General features: G+C 41.4%; 1 protein-coding gene across 1 annotated transcript in view; it reads left to right on the forward strand.

Annotated features, from left to right (window-relative positions):
• The window catches only part of COPS9 (COP9 signalosome subunit 9), a 61,265-nt gene that overhangs the window by 26,718 nt on the left and 16,237 nt on the right, over positions 1–18,310 (forward strand). The window contains exon 2 of the mRNA XM_085634658.1: positions 4,826–4,898. Within this exon, the coding sequence (XP_085490784.1) occupies positions 4,826–4,898 (73 nt within the window). The remainder of the gene's footprint in view (positions 1–4,825; positions 4,899–18,310) is intronic.

The raw sequence follows: 18,310 nt of genomic DNA on the forward strand, positions 1-18,310 counted from the left end.
TAATTATGCTATAAGCTTCCTGGCCTTGGGATGTGAGTACTTTAGGAATATGACATCTGTAAGCGTAGCCTGCGTTAAGGACAAATACTGGTCAAATGTGAAAGTAAAGCAGAGAGGAGATCTCTTGAAGCGATTCCTGGATTACAAACCTTCCAGCAGGCTAAGCTGCATATGGATCAGATTTATCCTGACCTAAAAAGATAGCTCTATGAAAGATTTAGGTTGGGTGCATTATTGGTAAAAGCCCCAGCCTCAACACTATGTACTTGTACTCAAGACAAAACTTTACTACACTTTATGCTTCTTTACACTTTGTCCACGAAAGCAAGGCAGCAGTATTTGCAACCCCCTTTTGGTCCAATTCAATGTCAGGTAATGTAAAGGAGCTTTGTCATTGTGTCTCCAAGTGAACTATGAGATATTGGCTCCAGTTGCTTCCTATATTTATGCGGCATGGAGAATAACAAGATCTCATGCTTATTAGGTTCTGCTTCCCCTTTGCCCATGAGGTTTTGATGATATTGGTGCATAATGAATTGTATAATCCTGACCCTCTCTCCCAAATTGTTCAGCTTCAATTAAAGTCCAAAATATACATGCATTACTGCAATTCATCATATCGCTATCATTTTACCATGGGCAACGCTCGTTTTTAATATTTAATGTGTTTCTGGTTTAACTAGTGATTAATTTCTTTTTACTATTCACTTTCATGGTTTTTGAGTTGCGGAATGCCTCATGACGAATTGTTCTTTAATGCTTCAATATTTCAAATTGTTATTTTACTCATTATTTTAAATTACAAGATTGTTTTATTGTATAGCTTATACTTTTAAAGCTGACACAATAAAGACACATTTTCTTATTTGCTCTCTCGCTCGCCATGTAGTCCCACTCATTCAAGGGTACGAACTGCGCAGGTCTAGGCAGAGGGTTCATCTCAAACGTGGCACACCTCCGGTTCTCAGTCTTTTTCACTTCAAATGTACAATGAACAGGAATTTTTTTTTTTATTGTCCATAGTAATTCTGTTCTATTCTTTATGCCACAAATGTGTGTAAACCATAGTCCAAGAGCATTTGTAGGTGAGGGTACCAATTAGGGGCGAGAATCTCCTCCATTAGCCGGAATCACTTCTACAAAAGTGCACCAATTGCCATCTCACCGTATTTCAAAATGCACGCAATACTATTCCAAGCGCTCCCAAAACAAGACTTGAAATGCAGTCCTTAAACCAAAACAAAAAAACCCTTTGTCTGCTTACCGGGATATAGGACTGAAAATCCAAAAAAGGAAAAACCTCTTAAGTGCTTTAAATCACGCCAATATAGTCTCACGACCAGCAGTAAAGAATAATCAACACTACCCAGAGGAGTTCAAAAACAGCATGGTTATATAGGGTTTCGTAGGACTTTCACCAATAGGATTTTAACCTATAACCTGATGTGAAGCCATACGCTTTTTCGGCAGTCAGCTTTCTAATATTATCTCGAGCTGTTGGATTTCCATTAATCCTTAAAGATTGTCATAAATCCCCAAAACTTTGCACATAGATTACATAAAATCACAATATAGCCCCACCATGAGCACAATTCAAACCGCTTTAGCATTCCTGCATAACATTACAATGCAATGCAGTTTTTGAAGCATGTGCAGAACTTAATCACAACATCATTGAAATAACACACTGTGCGACTTGCACACGCCACAAAAAGAATTAACTAACTCCAAATTACATTTCGCAAGACAACACGAGGACATTATCACAATCTGGATAAGGCCGCTCCCCACCTGTAGGAAGCTTATGTGATAATATCAGCAGGTGGTAATACCATGCACAGAGTCCAGAGGTTCCCCAAAAGTGTACAGGGCTCAATGATATATCGAAAGTGCTCTATTAGTTGTAGTGTGGGCGAGAAGACTTAAGCCTAACGCAGAGGAGTGTACAACAGTTATTGCACACACATGATCAATAATGGACATACAACTCAAGAAGGGGATCCAGACCATTTTTTTTTTAAATTATACTTTGTTTGTATTCTATTTTTAGACCAAGGCTTTGTTGCTAAAGAAAGCATGTTTCAAGTAAAGCTACTTTATGCGTTCAAAAGTCAACAGTGCAATATTGGAATAGTTCAAGATTCCTGTGGTGGTAATCAATTTAGGGGTGTATCAAGCGAGTATACAACTTTCAGTTCCAGGTCAGACCCACATGGAGTGCAGGGTCGGTCGTGGGGATCTGGGGTACCCGTACGGTGCAGATTTCAGTATCTTCAACTCGGCTGTCGATACTGGCAATGATATGTTTACCCTCATGGTTGGCGGGGTCAATGAGTGGGATAGGTTTCAGCAGGGGTCCTACACAGTTACTGTCGCGGTCGATGGCTGTAGATCGGATGGGGGTCCGCCATCGTCTGATTGTCTTGGAGAGCTCACGGGCAGGTGGTGCAGGAGGCGACCGGCATGGCAACTAGCAGGAGGGTACATGCTCTTTGGCCTGGAGCTGTGGGCAACTCGGGTCATGGGGCAGAAACTATCCCTTGAGGTGGAGGAGGTCGTCCAGTTGTAGGGCGATCTTTGGGCAGGGTAGAGTCGCGTTGACACAAGTGCCGGTCCTCTACCACTGCAGTCTTTAGGAGATCTTAAGTGGTAGTGAGTCGCGTCGACACCAGTGTCGGTCCTCAACTGCTGCTTTTCTTGTAGTTCCTTTGCAGCAGGGAGTTCGCGTCGACCAGTGTCGGTCCTCTCTGTGGCAGTTCTTGCCGTTTGTTTCTCCTTTGACAGGTCCGCTGTCTGCTGGAGATTGGAGTCTTTGTCGAAGGCAGCTGTCCTCCCAGGGTTTCAGACGTCGATGGCTGCAAGACGGGTCACCGGTTTGCAGAAGCTGGAGACAAGCCGGTAGGGCTGGGCCAAGGCAGTTGTCGTCTTCAGTCTTCTCTGCAGGGTCGTTTTCATGCTTTTTATTTCATAGCAGATCTGTTGGTCCGTTCTGGGGAGCCCCCTAAATGCTAATTTTAGGAGGCGTTTTTAGGGGTGTAGCAGGTAGGGCCAATTGGCACCTTAACTTGGGGTGGCTACGCCCTCGAAGACCTGGCTTGGCAGTTTGGTCTCGACTGTTCCCATAAGGAAAAGGGTCCAGACTGATTTACATATTGTTGGGTCTGAACTGAGGTGGCGAATTGAGCTAAAGAACGATGATGGATTCAACCCAGATCTGGGGGAGGAGACATGACACACCTTCCCAGCATGTGTATTGTTTCTGGTCCCAGAGAGCAGGGGCTCCAAGGGTCCAGAAACATGTCTGGTGGTGGCTGGAATCCTACAACCTGTAATAGACCACACCAGGGTTGGTAGGGATTCAAGGGGCACCTCTGACGTGCCCTCTGGGTACATGGTCCAATAAATCTCACACTAGCATCCTTGTGGATTTATTGAGCGGACTATTTTGGTACCAAACGTTCCTGTATTCAGTAAAGCCATCATGGTGCTGTGGAACTAGAGTTGCAGATGTTCCTTTCCCATGTACTCTCTATGGCGTCACTAGCACTTGACATATTGGGAGATGGTTCCCAATACTGTAGGGGCACACCTGCTCAGGCAGATATGCCCTCACCTGGAGTATAGTGTACCCTGCCTTACTGCTGTGAGGCCTGCTAGAGGGGTGACTTACCTATACCAAAGGACAAGCGCCCTAAAATAAATAAAGAAAACCTTCACAGGACTGCTCAAAGTCCAAATCGCAAAGGTTTATTTAACATTAAGAATCATAACGGAAGGCAAGCCATATTCAAATCCGCACCAATAATGCATAAAATGCATAAAAATAAAGCCAGTTGTGAGAGATCATTACATAAGGGAATTGGCCATAATCAAATCCAGTTCAATAATGAGCTAGCTAAATCTACTCGGTTTGTATGTCAAAGGGGAGTTTAATTATAACTGGATTATTATATCTGAGAACAGACTGCTTGGTATGAAAAGCATGGAAAGTTTATAAAATCAGGTACGTTCCACAAGGGGACTGCTCTGTATGAAAGCAAAGGAAGGTCTGTAAGCATACATGAAATAAGGAAACTGTTGTAGAGTTTTCCTTCATGGAAGTGAGCAAAAGGGCAAGTCAAAGAAAACTCTGCCACACGTCCCAGAAAGGGCACATTTGATAGCTTCAGAGAAGTGAAAACCAATTCACTCTACATGGTATGACGTGAAATAATTATACTGTACTAACAAAGATACCTGACACAAACAAATCAATATTGTTAAAATTGTGCTACATAAAATAAATTACTTTAGGAAGCTCCTAAATCGGCAATAACTATTAGTCCCCTTTACCTTACAAACAAGGGAAATTATGTTGCACTATTGGAGCAAACTAAACAATATGCCATTTTTATAATGAATGGCAATACTGTTGCGGCTCGGGCAGTAACAGCCTTAATTTTTGCAATATACTAGAACATCTCAACATGGTTTCCTTCTAAGGCACTCGGATAGATACAGTGCAAGAAAGAAACACAATGAAATAAATCCCATTTGGGCTATTTTATGACTAGGAAAAACACAGAAGAGAAACACGCATGTAGGAAATTTGTTCGTGCAATTTCAAAAGCCACATTTTCTTCAGCAACCTTAAAATCAGTTTCAGTGCAAACAAGCAGAGGCCCAGTAAATTAAATTTATAGTCTAGTTGAGCTAACTTAAATATACGTAAATAAGCAGTATTTTCTTATTTAAAAAAATGCTCTATTCATGTATAAAGCAATGGCATTGTATTGCACAACTTGAATATATATGCTAATTAATCAGAAATAATGTCTCCTTTTAGGCAGGTGGAAGTACTGGACTTCTGATGGACTTAGCCGCCAATGAAAAAGCAGTTCATTCTGATTTCTTCAACGGTAAAGTATTTATCTTTATTATTTTTTCTGCCAAAGGTTGGCAACATAATCTGTTGAACCGAACAACTCAAAGGGTAGGCAGGTAGCTCCTACCTGTGACTGACTGTCTTCACTATTTGTTGTTTCCTAAGATGACAATTATTCCACTCCATTCTCACCATGAAATCCATGATCATCTTGACTGTTTGAATGGAGAAACTGTAAATGCTTGTACAAATACTCTGACATCTTCCAGAAAGATAGATCTGCAGGTTAGGCATTCTCTGACATCTAGTGTGAGCTACAGGTCACGTTCGAATCCTGTCCAGACCAACTCAGCCTTTCATCTTTACACTGAGAAGTGGTAAAGCTGTAGCAGGAAGTACTACTGACCAGAAATTAATATCCTCATCTTTTCCGTGCAGTGCTTGTGCGGCCCTGTAAATGGTTTAAGCCACAGAAGATGGACCATAAGGAAGGGTGGAATCTTGAACTTGACAAATCTTAACTCCTGTAAAACTCAGTCATTGTACCAGTCAGAGTGGACTCATTTGTGACTCTGAGCTAGCTAAATCCTAATACATCCGTGGTACTGCCAAGGAATGTCTACTTTTACAGACTTTAAACCATTAAAGGCACCTAAAATGCAGCATGCACTGAAAATCGCCAGGTGACATTGATTTGCCCCCACTGCATTGAAATCCTTTCCAAACCATAGGGTGACTCAATGAACCAAAGGAGACATGGATGCATTTGGAGCATCCTTTTAAGTCTATGTAGGTGGGTATAATAATTCCCTGTCTCACACTGTCTGTGTGCTTTTGTCTTCTCTCGTCTTTTTGGGTATGTTTTGAAGAACCTGGAGCTTTTGGAGGGTAGCGTTCATATGCTTCATTTGGTTAATAACTCCAGCCTCAGAACGAAGCCGTTTTCATGCATATTTCCTTAGAGACAGTCAAAATGTTGAAGATAGTGAAATCTAAACAATCCTTCGTTAACCTCTGAGTGGTTCCTAGACGAGTTTCCTAACTTATTTGTGCCCTTTACTAATGCATTATTTGCCAAGGATGTGTTCCACACATGCAGAGGAAAGCAGTTGTCCATTAAACTTTTTTTAGAAAAAGGTAAATGTCATGCCTAGTAATTAATGTACTATTACAGAATTACCAGAAACTAGCAAATTCAATTTAAAGGTTGTAAGTTCTCTTCAAAAATACTTGCCTATATTTTAATTATTGGACTGCAATTAATTTGGGGTTTGAGCCTGCCCTTATGTATATTAATGATAGACTGTTAGAGGTAGCAGATGAAGGTTGATTAGTTAAGGGAATCCTTCTTGACATCTCCACTTCCATTGCCATGTTGGACTATTCAAGTTAACCCACTAAAACGTGTTACCAGTATTACCAATCTAGCCTTCTAATAGTTTTAATCCATTCTCATAGCTCGAGAACAAAAGATCAAGTCTGGTCCAGCCATGCGCCTCAAGGAGTACCTAAAAGCTCCCTCTTGTTGGGCATTTTGGCACTTTTAAGGCACAAGATGTTGTCTATTTAAGAAATGCCCTTAAAGAATGAGCCCACAACAAAACAAAGTCCAGGAAGTTAAATGCATGCCAACACCGTGTCTACTATCTTATGGTCAATGTGTATAAGAAAGGATTTCTATGTTAAGCAAAGAGGATGCCAATACCCCAGAGCAAACTGCCCACTGAGCATAATTTCTGAGGGCAGTGAGGTTATTTTTCTCAGAAGTGGAAAAACATGCTTGAACATATCTAATAACCTGACTCGAGGGTGAACTACATCAAAGTCGTGGTCGTGAAAGCAATTGAGAGCGCAGTCAGTTCTCTTCATAGGATCTCAGCTTGAACAACAAAATAAAGTTACATTTATTGGAATTTACCTCTCAAGTGGCAAAGGCTTTGTCTCCCCACACAATTTAGGGCATTTGGCTTTTAGTGTAAATCTGGCAGGTACAGCCAGTGTCCAGCAGACTGAGCAACATTTTCGGAAGGAAACCATTCCTGGGACTTTTGTGCTGAAGCTCACTTTTGGTGGTGGGCGGAAACAGTACATCTGGAAAATCTCAATGTTTATCCATGTCATCATATCCATCCTCACTTCTCTTGTGGAGAGGAAATGAAGTACTCCTCATAAATTGGAATCTCCCTAACGGGACCCTTGGGAGGGAGGCAGGCAGGGAGTGGGGGCACAATGGGCTGGGGAGCAAAGCAAGGGCCGGCATATAACTTAATGCACCTAACAAAAAAGTAGGAAGAGGCTTATGATCTAGGTTTTGAATACTTTAAAAAAAAAAAAAAGGTTTCTGTTACCACTAGTGTAACCAGTTACAGATCACTCATCTGCAGTGTGTTTAAATAGGCTGAAAGATGCAGAGAACTGAGTTCACATCAGTGTAGGTAGAGATGAGAGAGCAGGGGAAGGCCTGAGTACTTTAGCATCCCATGGAGAAGACTGAAAATGTAGCAAAAAGAAAACTCTTGGAAGGCCTCCAGCTGTCCAGTAAAATAGTCCAAGAGCTCCATATCCTGGTTCCTGAAAAAGCCTAATGCGACGTTGTTTGTCAGACCCTTCTAGTCTCAGGGATATATAATGTGAGTTGGTTGTCCAAAAGCACGCGATACCCAGAGCCAAAAACTGATCTGCAGCTTATGTTATTTCATTTGTACTGACTGCAGCAATTCGTAAAGTAAAATCTGTTGAATGAAAACTGTAAATGCAGGAAATCTCTGCATTCTTAAAATGCGTCCAATATACTGAGGTTAAGGATAGAAGTTATTCGTACAACTTTTTATTTTGGGGTTAATCATTCTACTTTGTGATTCAGTGGCCACTTTGCAAAATGTGTTTTTTCTTGCATACTGGCTTATATTTAGAAGTAAAAAATGAAGAGGAATTCAATCAATAATAGCAACTGTTCTACTATTTTCTATTCCCCCGCACTTATCCCTATATTATGTTTTATTATTTTGTAGAGCACGGCTAATCCCCCATGAGGGTATCCATTCGCTGAGTAGGGCAGACCTGATTGGGAAAGAGGTGATCATTCATGCCTCTTTCTTCTGGAAGAGTCATGTCTAGAGGTTCCCTCGGAAGTCCATGAGGGAGTGGAAGGTTCTGAGGTGTTTTGGGAGGTCGTTCCAAGTCTTGACTGCAAAGTATGAGAAGGAGCATCTTCTGGTCTTCTTGATGTGAGAGAGCTGTGCTCTTACTTGGGATGCAGATCGAAGGTGTCTGGTGGGTCAGTAGAAGGTGAGGCAGTGAATTTGCTACCCCACTTGTGTGGCTGAGTCTAGTGCCCGCAGTATGTTGGGCCCCAAAACCTAACTTGGAGAAATCAAGTTTTTACCATGTATGCTAACCCATTTTGGTGATGTGACTAGTTGTAGCATCTGGTCACAGGCTCAGCTATAACCTAGGGAAACCTCCTAAAACATGTCTAAAAACTAAACACCGGGTGGTGTTGCTAGCATGGATCCCACTCAGTTTTCATTACCCAGAATGCCATTCAAACCTCAAACTTTGGTAAAACCATGCATTTTTTTCTGTTGCCGGCAATAAGGCCGCAGTTTTTTTTTTTTGGGACAAGTGTGTGAATGCTGGATGATGGGAATTTTGTGGATTTCAAAATTTTCCTCAGCAAAATGTAAGGCAAAGTTTGAGGTTGGCAGGGCAGTCTGGGTAAGAAAACTTAGTGGGAACCACACAACACTTTGCTTGTCTCTTTAGGTTTCAGAAATGCCCAGGGTCTGTAGGTTTCCATAGTTGCCGGTTTAACTAGAGCCCAAATAGTACAGCCATTCACCTTAACAAGTGAGGGGAAATTGGAGTTTACCACCTCCCTGCTGACATATGTGTCAAACCTAGTCCCAAAATAATCCAAATTAACTCACTTGCCGCTAGGAGATGGCAGAAACAATATTGAAGCTTTAGAGGTGGGTTTGCAGCCTCCTGTCTTGACAGCCTCATCCAAGTCCATAGGCACTGGAAGTGGGGAGTGGGGTTGCTGACAACACCCTCAAAATAACCATACTGAAGTAAATAAGCAATAATCAGGCCTTTACATTTTGTTTTTATCTGGTCACATTTGCCGGACTTTCAAAGACAGAGGTCAAATGTTAGGTTCTGTCTTCCATTTAGCTTGGTGTTCACTTTTTTTTTCTGACTGCAAAGTGATATGATTTATGTAACAATCTTGCTGATTACAGAAATGTGAAAAGGTTGTAGGATGTTATTTTTTTCTAGCACACAACAGAATGAAGTGTGGGGGAAGCAAACATTTTAATAGGATCAAAAATCAATACACTGGTTGATGCTCATTCCACACAGTCGTTGGTGTGCTGCATAATTTTATCAGTATAACTGTATGTCTGTGCAAATGTAATGGTCCTTTCAATTGAAAATGCGTTGGCTGTAATGGCAGTGGGCTGCCGCAACATGCATACTCCACTCTACAACACTTTACTCCACTGTATGTTACTCAACGCCCCTCCACTCTATGCCACTGTACTCTACTCTGCGTCTGCTCTACTCCACCCTTTGCCACTCCAGAACACTTTACCCCCACTCTACACCACGTCACTCTGTACCACTCTACAACACTATACTCTATAACACTCTACTCCACTTTATTCTACAACACTCTAGTCCACTCTACACCCTCCACTTACTCCACTTTACACCACTCTATTCTACTCCACTCTACATCAGTCCACTCTAGGACACTGTTCCCTTCCACTTTACTCCAGGTTTCACCACTCTATTCTACTCCACTCTAAATCAATCTAATCTAGAACACTCCATTTCATTCCAGTCTGCAAGGCTTTACTCCAGTTTACTATACTCTACACCACTCTACTGTACGCCACAGCACTCTGAACTAAAGTTTAGCCATGCTACATAGCAGCTATGCTAGCTAAAACACATTAGCAAAGCCAGTAGCTCCCGCATAGGTGAGACCGAATGCCTTTGCCAATACTTGTTTTTTTGTGTGATTGATGTTATGTAAATGAATGGCATGGGATTGTCCTGATCCATTGTAGAGTGAAGATCATTTCTGCATTGCCAATGAATTCTCAAAGGGGTGTATGCGTAGGTGCTGCCTCTAGTCTAGATTTCCCTGCAGAAATCTACTTGTGCATACCCCTTTCTGATCAAACGTTCTGCAGGAGTAACTGTAGATGGGGAATAGGGTCATGTCAAAGAAGAGTGGCCATACAAAATTCGTAGTGCACCTCAAGAGTCAGACCTGTGTGAATATTCTCATTCAATTACTGAACTGTGTCTCTGGGCATGGGAAAATATCTGGCTAATTGTTTATATATAAGGTAGGAGAAGGTGTTTTCTGTGTCGGACTTAATTAAAACATTTACAATACCTTCAAGCTTGAGTGCAAGCCGTTGATTGTGGTTTTTATTTCTCCTGCATTGATGATTGTTGAACAACTACCTTTTAGTTCAATGTTGCATTACCTGAGTAGACTACTAGGCAAACCTGGGAGCTCTTTTCTTATGTAGGATAAGTAACTGCACCAATTATTTGTGCATTTTTTTAACCTTTTTAGACACAAAGTTAATACTGTTTATTTTGTTTGTTTGTTTGCTTTATATTGAAAATGTGTTTGCATTTGTTGAAGCTTTGATCAAAACCATAAGTAAAGACTTGAACAGTGACATTCAGTTGATTCACTTATTTCCACACCGACAGTCATGTCCGTATTAATCTATCTTCATTTTATTTTAAGAACTTGTGAAACCTAAATATCACATTTGAGCTGACTAGGTCTAAAAAAATACACATGAGAAAAAAATAAAGTAACCACACCAAAATCTGTTTCATACCTATATACAAACTGTAGTAAATAGGATTAATAGTTGAGCAGGATGTGAGGCCTGCACAAGTAATAGGTCCACGATTTCCCTTTACTGGGGACCAAGCACCCCATTGTAGCACTTGACTCTCCCGGGGTAGCGAAGCAGCGCGGGCCAAGGCCTCCTCGGGGTGATGGTGTGGGCCATTATTCAGCAATCACTGGCACACAATAACACTCAATAAATTATTGTTGAGTCTTTGCTTTATCTTTAGAAAGAGGAAGAGTACATTTATTACACATTGCTGAATACTGTGTATTAATTTACAAATATATACAAAAAGCAGATAAAAAATACCTTGGGTTACTTTATGAAATCACATTCGACCTCAAAGCATCATGACCCTGAAAATCACAGTACCCCCTCATCTATACCAGACAACACATCGCAATATAAGTGTGGTATCACTCTAGGTAAAACAGGCCTATTGGCTTTATGATGGGTTCACCATATTACAAGAAGAACAAACCACATGCGAAAAATGCCGCCATTTTGTGCATAAATGCAATAATTGATTACAAACACAGGGTGTTTCTTATGTGGTGTCTTCCCACTCCCCCAGACACGGACATGGGGAGTAGGAGCGAGGCCACTGGTGGAAGGGGCGCAATGGCACCCCCCTTCCTCTTTGCGTCGTCCCATGGCGATATGTTGCCACACGCATGCCCCCTCTTGGGAAATAGATAATTCAATTGTGCGCCAGACCTTGGCGCACCCCAGGAGGTATTTTTGGCATGTGCAGCATGGTTCCACACAGGGCTCTGTTTCCCAAGAAAAGGTCCATGGTCCTAATACTTCAAAAGGCCATAATTTCGCTCCAGTTGGGCTGCTTTGGGTGATCTTAGGCTCATTTAACTCTTTGTGGCTAGCTCTAACCACCAACAGCAGTTCCAGTAGGCCTCCTAGCCTAAACAACGGTGTACAGTGCAGGGAGATGGTTCCACTGGCTCCCTGCATCAGATTCCTTACTGGTCTTTGTCTGTAGGTGGAGAAGTCAAGGGCTTTCCCCAACTGGTCCTCGGGCTGTAAGGGGGTCAGCTCAACTATCCTTGGAAAGACCCATTGGTCCTGGGTCAACTGCGGGCAGAGACCTTGGTTCTTTTTGGCATCAGGAGGTTTCTCCTCCTTCTAATTTCAATGGCTAAGTTCAGGGTCCAGCAGCGAAAAGCACCAACAGCCCTTTCTCCCCCTTATGCAGAGGTTTTTAAAAGTGGGTGGAAGGTTCTAGGAGCCAGGCACCCCTGGCCAATTCTACAGTGCCATGTCACCTCTCCACCCCTGCCCTAACCCTCCTGCACAGCGTGATAGAGCAGTTTAGGATGGCATCATCCAGGAGTTATTCGTCACATCTGCCCTTGGGGACTCCACTCTGCCTCTCGCTGACATTCTTGCCAGGGCCTTTCTCACCGAAATTTCAAAGAGGAGCCCCTTTCTGTGTTGGCTCCAGTTGTTTGGGCTTCCTCCTATGTTCAGTGGGCCTGGGCTGTCCACAGCCCTGGTACAGTGCAACAGGTAATTAACAGAAGCAGATTTTCATCGACATTTGTAGGCCTAAAGTAAACAAAACTTCACTCTAAGGCAGATTTCCCCCATGTATGTAATAATGTGTCATTGCAGACAATGCAGTTAATTACAGTGTCTTTAGAAGTGCCCACTAATATTACAAGACCTATCCAGGTGAATATCTAACCCTGCAGAGTTCCTCTGTGTGCCAGACTAGCTATGCACAGTTACCGGGATGCACATGACTGTAGTCTCACACGAGCAGACCGCACACACATGTGCACGTGTTGACGTATAAGCTGCCAAGTACCCTTATCCTAGCTGTGTCGCAGCAGCCTTATCTTAAACGGCGGACATTGGCGGTAAACACGCACAGTCCATTTGCCGTGTGATTACCATTAGTGAGAGACACCCAGTGTAAAAAGTCCAAAACTGGGTAATCCAAAACGCATAATAAATTGGCGGAACCCATAATGCAACACAAACCATATCTGTGTGCGTAGAACACATACATTGTTTTGTTATACCATCATTATTTTCAAAATCAAGCTATTAACTGTAGTCCTCAACAATGAAAAACAAAGTTTGTTTTCCTTTGCTGTGACCTGACCAGATTACCTGACAAGCTCCTTTTTGGCAGACAGACAAGACAAAAAAGCAAACCCAACGCTCTGCTCGATCTAAAGTAACAAGGGTCAAAAAAAGGAATAAGCTCTAATAAACCAGGTATATAGTTCTGAAAAACATACCTTTCTTTCCTCGCAATCACTGTACGATTTCTTTTTTTTCTTTTTTTTATTATTCAAGAGACACATCCATACAATTCCAATATTCTTAAAGCCTGTTAATGATGCATAGGTGTGGAACCAATATGTAACAAAACCATTCTAGATAAGAAGCAGTGACTTAAAAGGGTTTTTGATCTTGGGGTTCTGAGGGACTTAATTTACCACTCGGGCTTCGTTCTCAATATGTGTCAGAAGTCACTCAAAACAGCTCTGTGACAAACATCTCTGTTATTGAAAGTCACCCATTTATAATTCTTTAAGACCTTTCTGGTTTAACATATAATTTATATATATATATATATATATATATATATATATATATATATATATATATATATATATTCACTGAAAAAACCATAGGTTTCACACACGTTATAGTTAGGAATTAGCATTTAAAAAACCTTGCAAATTCACTGAAAAAACCATAGGTTTCACACACGTTGTAGTTAGGAATTAGCATTTAAAAAACCTTGAAAATTCGCTGAAAAAACCATAGGTTTCACACATGTTATAGTTAGCTGGACATTTCACTCGTACAAAACCATTGAAATTCCCCCGTTATAGTTAGTTCAGCTAACTATAACTCACGTGCCCGCAATCCACTGCTAATGACGTCACATTACATCACTCATGACATGGTCAGTGGCATCACTCATGACATCACTGATGACATCTCAAATGACATCACTGATGACGTCATCCATGTGATAAATTACCACATCTTCTCACACCCTAATATAACCTTTGATACACCGATTGTAGCTTCTTGTTCAATTTCTTCGAGTACGACCGCTTCTCTGCATGATCACTTCTATAGACTCACAGTCATAATTGCCATGTTTGCCACTTCTGACCTTGCATGAAGTACAGTATCTCTCTAGCACGTGGTTCCCATCTGCTACGTACTTGCCCAGCATGAGACCCTCACAATGACCAGCATACCCATTGCACAAAGCCACCTCCACTACGACCCTATCTTCAGGAGGATCGCGCTACCACCTTTGGAGCATACGTCCCCATGACAACCTATTCTGTGGCTACAGCGCGTCTTCAGATTCAGTCACGCCCCCATGCCTGAGCTCCTCCAATCGGAGTGGGCCTTTGAATTCCCGGCCTTAGCTCCTCCAATCAGAGCGGGCCTTTGAATTCCCTTCACGGCTCAACCAATCGTAGCACCGCACCAACGGCGCGTCATCGCCTGCACGATCATTAGGATCCCTACCATTGGCCGGCAGGACCCAACCCTCTCCTCGGCTTAACCAACCGGAGCACCGCACCAACGGCGCGTCATCGCCTGCACGATCACTAGGATCCTCACCATTGGCTGGCAGGACCCATCCCTCTCCTCGTCTCTCGAGCGTCTACTGAGGACCTAATACGCCCCACTTCTGCCATTCTCGTTCCAGGCAGCGGCAGCCGGGGACACCGGGAAACACCCACGTGAAATCGATTTAGGCCAACTACTTCAATTAGTCACGGGGTTGACAGCCGATATAAACCACGCCCTCACCCTGGCATTTGCACATCGGGGAGACAGACGAGCGGACGTATAGGTGGCAGGACGCGATTATCGCGAGTAACAGTAAGAGTATGCCTGGAGTGTGTGGTGGTAGTGCGAGTAAGATAGCATGAGTATGTGATATGTGGAAATGACTTCACTCGTTTTTCGAGGCTGGCTAAACATGAGAATTTACAGCCTTTTTACATAACGTTTTTGTCTGAAATGTTTTCTGTTACAGCTGAAACACAGTTGTGGTTCTCTCCTCCGCCTCTTCTCCCATGAGGCTACTTGTCCATATCATTAGGGTAAGCCTGGTGACAGCATTGTCTACCACCATAATTTTTCGCACTAGTGTCCACAAATAGAGTGCCACTGAGTCACGCACACACTTGTGTCACGCACGACACTCAATGCATGCATTGTTTTGTCTTTTTTCCTTTTTACAGGTACAACTGATCCAGCGAGTTACAATGCCTTTTATTAAAATTTTGTTTCAGGCTTCACTATTGGAAGCATCCCTTAGATGGTGAAGTGTGACCCATATCACACTCCCGCAGTGGTGACACATTACCAAATGTGGTAAGAACGGAGCCCATTATTTCTCTACTTTTAGGTCCTGATGAATGCCGCGGACCCTTCGGGGCCACCCAGGCAGAAACATGTCGACCATCCACAAGATCACTCATTAGACGGTTGGGACCAATAAATATCCCAATTTCCGTCACTCTTATTTTAATATCATATAGTTTTCACCTCACATTAAAGAATTGCTACTGATAACTATAATGATTTTTAATTTTAATTTCACTCACATAGTCACGGGCCCCCACTCCATCACTTAGAAGTGCATCCTTGTCGTCAAGTGTATGCCCGTCCTCCATCAAACGAAGGTTTTGGAGGGCGAGGACTGGTCAATGATGAAGCATGACACCAGGTGGTGTGTGAGACCAGTCCATATCTTTTTGTGAGATGCCCACACTCACGACGTTCTTGTAGCTCGCTTTGGGTTATCACACTGGGAGCAGCTCTTTTGTGATGATCAATTTCTTCATTTAACATTTGTACATAATTTGAGAAAGTACTGCATTCTATGCTATCTTTGCATGCATTAAAGGAATCTTCATAGCTCTGAAAATCTCCAAGTAATTCATCCTCTTAACGCCATGGTTTTAACAGCTGTGAAAGTGCTAAGTAGTAAAATTCCTTTTTGTCAGTAGTGTCGCAACTCAGCTTCCTGTGATTAATCAAACTTCCTTTTGTTTGTTTCACCAAACATCCTTCCTCACCAATGACTTTATATTTTCCATTGTTGATGTCTTCTGTGGCATTCCGTTTATAAATGTAGTTCTGCAGCACTTCATAGAGACACATGTTCTCAAGATGATGACTTCTGTTTGGGTAATATGTGTCCAACATATTTGTTTTCAAAATGTCTGTACTTTCTGGTTCGTTGTCTGCTAAACATTCAATTTCTCGAATAGATTTCAGTACCCGATTTCGCATTCCTGCAAGGCCTAAACTTACCCAAATTATTCTTCTGGATTTGGAGTACAGACTTGCAGATGATAACCTATCTGAGCATTCGTATGACCCAATTTCTCGATGCGATAACCTCTTTAAACTGAAACTGTATAGCTTTTTACTGACAGTCTTCTCGTGAGAAATCTCTTCCCACATTTCTTTCAATTCCGTTTTCTCAGATTTAGTGATGTAAGATGTGACTTACCGAGCAACAGCAATAGAATTCTCAGCTACATACTGAATATCCATGTTAGCATTCCACATGGATAAAATGACTGGGTTGTAGTCATTTATATATTTTGACTCTTCTTTTCTTCTTAGGTTGTAGGTATTTTTCTGAGATTTTCTTGTAATGGTGTGTCGCACAGCTGACATAAAACTGTTTACTCTTCCTTTTGAAAGAACAGGTCGTGGAAATCCAAGTCGACATTTTGTGTAGAATTTATCTTTACTCTTGTACTTTCGTCGACAGTATTTTCCACACCGATGACTTTGGAAACGTAAAACTTGCTCTTTTAAGTTTTTTTCTTCTGTGCTTTTAGGTATAGCACATGTTGCATATTCTTCAATGAAACATAAAACTGCATCATCAGAATCTGTTCCAAATTTTGGGGCATCCTTGATCCACAACAGCATATGAATATGAGGAACACCTCTTGCTTGGTACTCTTTTCTCCAAAAGAAATCCACAACTTCTCCAAGAGGTGGATTTTTTTTATTGCAGATGAAGGACATCATAGCCTCAAATCTATGATTGAAATACCTGCAAACATTAACCGGATCCAATGAGCACAATTCTCCTGCTGTCTTGTATTGGATGTTTTCAATATTTGAATTTGCCTCTTGAAGAAAATCCAGTAAATCATCCCAAGCGTACTCAGCACAGCTTAGGGTAAGGAACCATGTAGGAGTTCCTAAATTCCGTAACATACATTTCAATTCTTCATGGCTTCGCTACCAATATTCATTAGTTCCACGCTGACAAGCCATCAGATTAATCAATTGAGATTCCAAATGATCATCTCGCTATTGCACTTTGTTCATAAAATCCTTTGCAGACACATTATGTAGTTGTAGTCCAGTTTTTAAAATGTGATTTACTGCATAAGATAGTGCAGACAAGTCACTTTCAAATAAAAGATGGAACAAATAAGGAATACTTTGACGAAATCTTGGATCTTCTGCATATAATCTTGTAGTCCGATACTCAGAAGCAGGAATCTGTACAGGACGTTCATCATCATATCGTCCACCTTTTCCTGTAGGAAACAGCTTGGGAAAACAACGAGCTTCCAAGCTCTCCTCCCATACACTCACAGGAGTTCCTTTTGCTTTTTTCATCTGAAACTGATCAATAGTGTGTCCCATAACTTCTTTAGAATGAAGAGGATGTATGCTGAAATGTTCATAAATTTCTTCTTCTTTTGACTTGTACACTTTTTCAATTTGCCCAGTTGGTATTCCTGTGTCTGCTAGTAAAACTTCTTCATCTTCATCCATATAAATTGATTCATAGTACTTATTATTTCTTTTCAAATATAAATTTGCTCTTTGTACTTTTCGTACATCTACTAGCTCCTGCCAAATTTTCTTATTCTTCGTAGGTACACCATTAACCAGAATAACTAATGGTTCAGTTTCCAAACTATCTGCATCAATTGTTTCAATATTTTTTTTCAAATCTAATGGCAAATAGACAACTCTTCCTTTTAAACCTCTTTGTAAATCTGAAGGAGGTAATTTACCTGTTTTGGGCTCCATGCGAACTATAGTCTGAAACGGATGGACACATTGAATGAGTATAGACTCATACGTATTTAAATCACTAAGTTCTGCAGGAATATCAACCAATTCTAAATTATTATGTACAGCTCTAGCTGGCATTTTATTTTCTTCTTACTTGTTATAACAGTATTTACAAATACGCTGATCTTCACCCAAATCAAAACAATTTTCCAGAAATAAATATGTAGCAAAATCCTTCCACTCATAATTATTTTCTTTTTCACTTTTTTTTTATAGAGATCAACATTCCTTGTTTGAGTTTTATAATGGCTTCTCCGGCAACAAATACAAGTAATATTTGGTCTTTCATTAGAGATGATAGTAAATTTTGTCATTTGATCTTCAAAATTTTTACTAACAGTGAGTTCTACATTCTCTTCCACATTTTCCTCAATAACTGTGTCAATTCCTGCACTTTCTTGCTCTGGACCAAAGTAACAAA

This window comes from Triturus cristatus, chromosome 11 (genome assembly GCF_964204655.1).
Source record: "Triturus cristatus chromosome 11, aTriCri1.1, whole genome shotgun sequence".
Taxonomy (NCBI): Eukaryota; Metazoa; Chordata; class Amphibia; order Caudata; family Salamandridae; genus Triturus; species Triturus cristatus.